Here is an 8535-nt window from a genome sequence, read left to right as displayed (position 1 = left end):
TGAGACTATTTTGGCCAATATGGTGAAATCCCATCTCTACTAACAACACAAAAATTAGCTGGGCGTGGTGGTGTGTGCCTGCAGTCCCAGCTACTCAGAAGTTTTAGGCAGGAGTATCGCTTGGACCTGGGAGGCAGAGGTTGCAGTGAGCCTAGATTGTGCCACTGCATTCTAGCCTACTGGCAGAGTGAGACTATGACTCAAAACAACAACAACAACAAAAAAAACACCCCAAAACAAAAAGCAAAACAAAAAACCAACTATTACCAATAAAGTTTTGTTTAAAAAGAACTGGCAAAACTATAATGCTAGAAGTCATAATAGTGACCTGTGAGGATGGCATTGGTCAAGAGGGGACATGAAAGATTCAACAGGTTAGCTGAAAATGTTCTATATCTGCTTAGGTGCTGGGCACATGAGTATACACAAATTAATAATTCATTGGACCACACAATTCATAGCTGTGCACTTGAGCATATGTAAGTTATATCTCAATAATTAGAAAACAGTTGAAAATGTTGAGGTTTTTTGAAACAGGTGAGATAACACAGGCAGGCCACGGGTGATTCAGGTGGGGATAGAGGTTTAAGGATTATAGGCTCATGGTATTGAAATAGCATTTGAGTTAGGCCTTAAAATAAAGATTCTTAACATTTCTTGGGTCCAGGTCACTGTGAATTTGATAAAAAGTATAGTCTTTCTCTTCATGAAAAAACCCCCATATACACAAAAGCATACCCAACTCATGTATATGATTTTATGACCCTATTAACGTTTATCTCTCACTCTTCTAGGAATTGGTGGGTTCTAGGCTAAGAACCCTACTTAGATAAATGGGTAGATTTACAAATGGGAGGGGGAAGAGTGGGATTCACCTATGAAAACCCATGTAGGGCTGGGCGCGGTGGCTCATGCTTGTAATCCCAGTGCTTTGGAAGGCCGAGGGGGGACCAATCACCTGAGGTCAGGAGTTTGAGACCAGCCTGACCAACACAGAGAAACTTGTCACTACTAAAAATACAAAATTAGCTGGGCATAGTGGTACCTGCTTATAATCCCAGCTACTTGGGAGGCTGAGGCAGGAGAATCGCTTGAACCTGGAAGGTAGAGGTTGCAGTGAGCCGAGATTGTACCATTGCACTCTTGCCTGGGCAACAAGAGCAAAACTCCGTCTAAAAAAAAAAAAAAAAGAAAGAAAAAAGAAAACCCATGTAGTAAGGGAGAGTGGTAGCACATATGGATACTAGAGAGAGAGGCAGAGGATCCTCGATCATCCACTTCTGCAGAATTCCCTGTTGATATCCTAGCTTTCCAGCACTGACTCTGCAGTGAATTTGCTACTTACGTTGAGTAACTATGGCTCCGGGCTACATTTACAAAAGTTTACAGCATGTTAGCTTACAAGAATCAGCTTGTTTTAACTTGAAGTATTTAACACTGAGCATCTTACTCATCAGGAATATGTTTCTGCAGCCTTGATCATTTTGCTTTCTAATGATTTTTCTCCCAGCCTCTTAGGTCTCTGTTGCTAGGGACACTTACCTATCGGTGTAAACTGCATTAATTGATTAAAATAATCATTGCTGAGTCCACTCCCGTATGAGAAGTGTATATCCCATACCTTTGACTTTAGCCCTGTCAGCGTCACTCGCTTTGGCAGAGGGAACGTGAGTAGAAATGCTGTCAGCTGCACTGAAGCAGAAGCTCTGTGAGCTCTCATTGGTTCTGCCATTGCTCTTTTTCTACTGCCTCTGAAAGTTGCCTTTCCCACATAGTGGCTGCTCTGGACCCTAGAATGAAGAAGATTCTTGGAGGAGAGCTGCAGCTGCTCCCCACGTAAGGGAGAAGTAAAACTATATTGGTGAAAGCGCCTATACTTTGGGATTGTTTGTTACCACAGCATAACATGGTGAAAGCTGACTAATATACCAGGACATTTGGGAAAGTCTCTTGGATATGTTCAGAAGAAGCTGCTATTGAAGTTTTTTTCCATTTTCAAACATCATGAAATTCAGTTTATTTAGGATTTCTGAAGAAATGTAAAGACGATAAATCATTGGAATCAATGTACCACCACAATTGAGAACAAAATATTTTATTTCTCTCAACAAAACTATAGTTTACAGTAGTATTTACTAAATAAATTATGTAATTTGTCTTTTACAAGCAATAAACTAGATCACAAATATTTCAAAGACAATGTATGTACATGACATAAGGCCTTTTATAAATAGCTTTGCTTTTCTCATTTCACTAGTAAACAGTGAAAAAATCTTTATAGAAGCTAGTTTTCTATAAAGTATAGGCAGACCTATTATATTGATCTTTAAATGAAACCAATTTAAACTTTTAATAACATGAGCTATAATTTTGCAAAAAGAATTTTTACTTTATTTACCACTTGCATGGATGGATTTTAAAAAATATATAAGCAGATTACATATGTTGCTTATGTATAATCACTGGATGCATGCACAATGAAATAATGCAAAAGTCCATAGGAAAATAGCACTTCCAAGCCCAAAAACGTGATTGGCAATGGTATAGAAAGCAGCTTAAATATAGTTCATGCAGTTCTTCACAGTTCAGCAAGCAACAGCAAATGATAGAATAGGGTAGTATTTTTCACATCCCATCTGCTGATCAGCCTGAAGTTGACATCTCGAAAACTGTTAACTCAGGTTGATGACTTCCCTGTGTGTAGTGCGGCTCAGCCAAGTTGCTGTGGACAATTCTGGAGTGGAGAAACTTCTCTGCCACAACTGTGCTCATGTCTCATCCATGTGGTCATCCATGTGCTTAAGTGGTCACCATTGTCACTTACTGGGAGAGCAAAAAAGAAAGCAGGTATGAGACAAGGTTTTAGTGCCCTCCTCATGAGTGGCAACGCAAGTTCATTATTTTCCCAACCACTTGTATCTGGAAAACGGAGTGCATTTTGTTTGGAATTCGTCTGCAATGATCAGCATAGCATATGCTTCTTTGGTGGACATGTAACCTATTAATTACACCAATGTTTATCAAGATTGAGTCCTGACTACATCACAGCACTGTGCTCAGGACTTGGAAGGAAGCAACACTGACTAAGACACACTCCCGCCCTCCAAATACACAGGGATTAGGGATGTCCTGTGGTATATTAGGCCTGAAACCAAAAAGAACAACTTAAACATGGCCTTGAACTTGTAAATGGTAAATGTTTTTTTCCAAACAATATCCCTGTGGCCGGGCGGTAACAATATGCTCAGCAAATATTTAAATAGTAGCTATTTAAAATCAGAGCCAGCTAACTCAATCTGTGACAGTTGTACTATGATATATGTGGGGAAAGCAATATTATATTCAGTCTTTTCTCCTCTCTCTTTTTTTTTTTTTTTTTTTGTTGAGACAGAGTTTCACTCTTGTTGCCCAGGCTGGAGTGCAGTGGTGCAATCTGAGCTCACCGCAGCCTCTGCCCCCCTGGGTTCAAGCGATTCTCCTGCTTCTGCCTCCCAAGTAGTTGGGATTACAGGTGCCCACCACCACACCCAGCTAATTTTTGTATTTTTAGTAGAGATGGGATTTCACTGTGTTGGCCAGGCAGGTCTCGAACTCCTGACCTTGTGATCCTCCCATCTCCACCTCCCAGTGCTGGGATTATAGGAGTGAGCCACTGTACCTGGATATGTTCAGTCTTTAGAAACAGACACATTGGGTCAAATAATTTGATTTCCTAATTATTACATCTATAGAATATTATGCAATATCTTCTTGGAATCTTGTTTGTTTCATCTGTTAAATGAAGGTAACAAACTCTATCGGATAGTTGTGAGGGATAAATTTTTCCATGGGGAAAATGAACTGTGTACACACACACATGATATACACAAATCATATATTTATAATTGAGTGCTGTGCCTGGCATGTGTTAGTGCCCCCAAAATTGTAGTGAAGAAGGTTGGAGCTTAGGGTCACAGAGACTGGTGCAGCTCAGCACCTTTAATTGGAGGCTGAAAAAACTTAAGTAAAAAGTTTGAAACAACTCTGAAAATTATTAGGAAAGAGAACATGTCACATACAGGGAATTCCATTTAACAATGAATATTTTATCTGAGCCTATTGTGTGCTGTAATTTTTATGAACTTACTATTTTGTTTTATACTTCGGCTGCTCCCTCTCATTCACCTAAGCTAGAAGGGTTTGCTTGCTTAAATGCACAGCATGGTCATGCTGTTACTCAAAAATGATCTTTAGGAAGAGGTGAGTATAAGGTGCTGTAAGCTATAGCAGTGGGCAAATGGGATGTTGCCCACATTCACAGGACAGCTGTCTTTTTTTTTTTTTTTTTTTCGCTCTTGTTACCCAGGCTGGAGTGCAATGGTGCGATCTTGGCTCACTGCAACCTCCGCCTCCCGGGTTCAGGCAATTCTCCTGCCCCAGCCTCCCGAGTTGCTGGGATTACAGGCACACGCCACAATGCCCAGCTAATTTTTTGTATTTTTAGTAGAGACGGGGTTTCACCATGTTGACCAGGATGGTCTCGATCTCTTGACCTCGTGATCCACCCGCCTTGGCCTCCCACAGTGAGGACAGCTGTCTTTAAGGTGGACTGGTGGACTTCATTCAGCCTCAGTCTGATAACTTTGATGTACGGCATAAGTCTTTACTTACAAAACTAGTGAAATACAAAAGAACCCACATAAAATGATGAGGTCCTACTGATTAGATTTATAAGTCCTGCTTTCTTAAAAGCAAGCAAAACAAAAACAAAAAGAGTGATAGTTTTGCTTTCCTCATCCTATAGATCACACTGCAGTTCTGTGTCTTACTCCCAGGGCCAGACTCTGAGAGGGACAGTGAGTAACCTGAGTGATGCCTGAGGACATCCACCAGTGAAGGGTGCTGGAGCCAGGACCCATGGGAATGGCTAAAGGCTTGGCGGTTTTGGTCTAGAAAATAGGAGAGGTAGAGACAGGGCATAATAGTTGTCTTTGAGTCTCTGAAGACTAGCCTCGGAGAAGAAAGGCTTATGTACTAGTTTAGTACCAGTATTCCTGAAAGATGTGACACTGTCACCAATAATAGTGGCACAGATGCTGTGATCCTGGGGTCAGGAATCTCAGAAGGTGTGAAGGGCATACAGTTGCAAAGCTACAACCCCTCCACTCTTTCTTCATTAAGGATCCTGAAATTCACATCCTCCCCAAGTACATGACGTGTACATGACATAAGCCCTCCCCACATACGTGAGCCCAACATGCCATCATGCCCAACATGCTGAGACTCAGTGGTTGAGAATGATCCCAGAAGCCAGAACCAGGACAACTGCATGGAAGCCAGTTCTGTCTCAAGGTGGAAGTGTTTTCTAACCGGAGTAAAGAAATGAGTGAGCTGGGTGTGATGGCTCTTGTCTATAATCCCAGCACTTTGGGAGGCCGAGGTGGGAGGATTGCTTGAGGAGTTCAAGATCAGCTTTGGCAACATAGTGAGACTCTGTCTCTACAAAAAATAAAAAAATAAAAAAAATTAAAAAGATTAGCTGGGTGTGGTGGCATTTGCCTGTGGTGCCAGCTACTCAGAAGGCTGAGGTGGGAGGACTGCTTAAGCCCAGGAGATTGAGGCTACAATAAGCTATGATCACACCACTGCATTCCAGCCTGGGTAATGGAGAGAGACCCTGTCTCTAAAGAAAAAAAGAAAAAGTGGGGGAGGCCTTTAGCACTTGTGGGTAGGTTGGATCAGATGACTATGAAGTTCTGTTTCAACCACAAGATTCTATTAAAAAATTATCTGTAAATTTATACCACTGAATAACTCAGAATAAACAGTTGGTGACTTATGCAATGAGAAGATCTGAAAAGAATTTAATACCTTGATGTTTCTCATAAAATTGGTTAAATTTATAGTTTAGTAAAAAAAAATACAGGGTCTTATAATAATAAAAGATACTCTTCTCAGTGTTAAAAATAATGATTTCCAGTTTTGGTCGTAAAATGTCCTTTGCATTCACACAGTAACTTTAGCTTTTTTTAAACAAAAAAAAAAAAACAAAAAACTAACGATGTCATAGAAGTTTCTGTAAACTCCTATAAACACTCTCATCCTCAGGGCACAAGAATGTCAAAATTGGGTGAGCACTGCCAACTCTCCACCCATGTTGTAATGTAATTCTTGGATGGCAGGACTGGATACATGTGTCTGTTTTGCATTAATTTATAGCCCTATTAAAATGTGATGGGGAGGTGTCCATGGGATCTGAAAGCACAGTGTCTTCTTGCTTGTAAATATGGCCACAGTGAGAAGTATGCACAAACCATTTTATTATTCCTTCCTTAGCATAACATGTGCTATAATTTTCCTTTCTTCAAATTCATAACTCAGGAGTCCTGTATGAGCCATCACTGCAGAGACACAAACATCAGTTCTCTACCCTGGAAGGAAACTCATAGCTTGAGCTCATTCTTCAAAGTGTGGTACACACAGAAGTTCCTTTTGCTCCCCAACACGCAGATGGACTCCTTAGGGTATTGCTGCCCACAAGACTAGCAGCTTCTCCTCAAGGTCAACCAAGATTCATTCTCATCATGACCCAATGGCTGTAGAAACTGAAATAAGGGCTGGTGCTTTGGCAGAGAAGCTCAACCAATTCTCAAAGAGATGGGACTATAGACCCTGGAGTGACATTTCAGGTCTGTCCCCAGCTGAGCCTCTGTGCACGCGCACACACACATACATACACACATACACAACTTGCCTACAAAGGTGCAGCATTTCCTATACACTGAGATACTCTGATAATTCATGAACTATTTAAAATTCTAAGACCTGACAGCAAAAAGTGTGATAATAGTTGACATAAAAAGTAAAAGTAGAGGTCGGGTGCGGTGAGTCACGCCTGTAATCCTAGCACTTTGGGAGGCCGAGGTGGGTGGATCACCTGAGGTCAGGAGTTCAAGACCAGCCTGGCCATCATGGTGAAACGCCATTTTTGTTTAAAAAAAAAAAAAAGTTAAAAAAAAAGGAAAAGTAGAGTATTTCAGCCTAAACCCCAGTAGTATTCATCCCACACATATGTTGGGGTGTAAGAGGGAGAAAGGTGTATTTTTATTTCTACCAAAAATGAAATGCTTGATTCTGTGATTGAAACTACACAATAGTACATACACAAGTGGTGAGAGATTATAAAGTTTTTCAATATTAAAATTAAATAATTTTAAACATTTATTTTAAAAAGTTATTTAAAATTAAATAATTAAACACATACAGAGCAATAAGAGAAAATAGCAGATCAAAAGCAGTCTGTCCAATAATTAACTCAGAAGCACTTTCTAGGGGGCTAACAGTACTGTGACATTAGATTCCCTCAAGGGGAGTTCCGGTCAGAAATACTCCCAGGTGGGCTTCCCAACTCGGATGGCCTGGGTTTGCTTTTCAGAGCCACAGGAAGGGCATGAGAAGGTGAGGAGTTTCTTTTCCAAGAAGCTTTTCCTAGACTTATTCCCCCCACTGCTGCTTGCCTTTTTCAATCCTTCCCTTGACACCCTTGCCCCCATCAGCCGACTGGCTTTTGAACATATTTAGAACTTCTTGAGCTCTAGGGTGTGGTGTGAAGAGGTTTTAGAGCAGTGCTGATAGAAGCGGAACTTCACTAGAGTTAGGCTGGCAAAGATGAGCAGCACTGACAAGTCCCATGAGGCCTCTATGATCCCTGAACGGTCAACCCTTAGGGATGATTTCTCTTTTAACTATAATTACCTCAGGTTTCAGTTCCAGGGCCTTATTAAAGCAAGAGCTTTCTCTGGTGTCCAGGAAATCCTCACTTTGGTTTCAAGTTAGAATTCTTTGCCTAAGTATCTTTAATGAAAGCATTAGCTTTCTTTCAGCCATCATAGGCTTAATCTGTATCTCATTTTCCTACACACAGCTCCTGTTTCTGTCATCAGTTCTGAATTCTCTTTTTTCTCCCCCACTCTGCTCTGTTTCCTTTCTGTTTTCTATTGTTCTGATTCTTTTTTTTTTTTTTTAATTGTATTTGCACATGCTCTTGGGTACATGTGCACATCCTGCATCCTGCAGGATTGTTGTATAGGTACATACATGCCATGGTGGTTTGCTGTCTCTATCCCCCGACCCCCGTGTTGCCTACATCAGGCATTTTCTCTCCATGTTATCCCTCCCCATTCTCCTATGCCCCGCCCTCGCTGTCCCTCCCCTCCACGCCCCCAACCTAGCTCTGTGAGTGTTGTTCTCTTCCCTGTGCCCAAGTGTTCTCATTGTTCATCACCTGCCTATGAGTGAAAACATGCCATGTTCGGTTTTCTGTTCTTGTGTCAGTTTGCTGAGAATGATGGTTTCTAGGTTCATCCATGTCTCTGAAAAGGACACAAACTCATCGTTTTTTATGGCTGTGTAGTACTCCATGGTGTATCTGTGCCACATTTTTTTGGCCCAGTCTATCATCGATGGGCATTTGGGTTGGTTCCAGGTCTTTGCTATCATAAACAGTGCTGGAATGAACATATGTGTGCATGTGTCTTTATGACAGAATGATTTATA

At 41.1% G+C, this 8535-nt stretch overlaps 1 protein-coding gene across 3 annotated transcripts in view; it reads right to left on the bottom strand.

Moving 5' to 3' along the window:
• Positions 1-2079: 2079 nt before the first annotated feature.
• Positions 2080-8535, bottom strand: part of PIP5K1B (phosphatidylinositol-4-phosphate 5-kinase type 1 beta) — a 334673-nt gene continuing 328217 nt past the window's right edge. For all 3 annotated transcript variants that reach the window (XM_017543423.2, XM_037743820.1, XM_037743819.1), the window contains one exon: positions 2080-2823. In XM_017543423.2, coding sequence (XP_017398912.1) covers positions 2821-2823 — 3 coding nt within the window. In that variant the 3' untranslated portion in view covers positions 2080-2820. The remainder of the gene's footprint in view (positions 2824-8535) is intronic.

This window comes from Cebus imitator, unplaced genomic scaffold (genome assembly GCF_001604975.1).
Source record: "Cebus imitator isolate Cc_AM_T3 unplaced genomic scaffold, Cebus_imitator-1.0 Scaffold155, whole genome shotgun sequence".
In the NCBI taxonomy this organism is placed as follows: domain Eukaryota; kingdom Metazoa; phylum Chordata; class Mammalia; order Primates; family Cebidae; genus Cebus; species Cebus imitator.
Note: the sequence above shows the minus strand (reverse complement) of the source record. Positions and strands in the feature narration are given on the sequence as shown.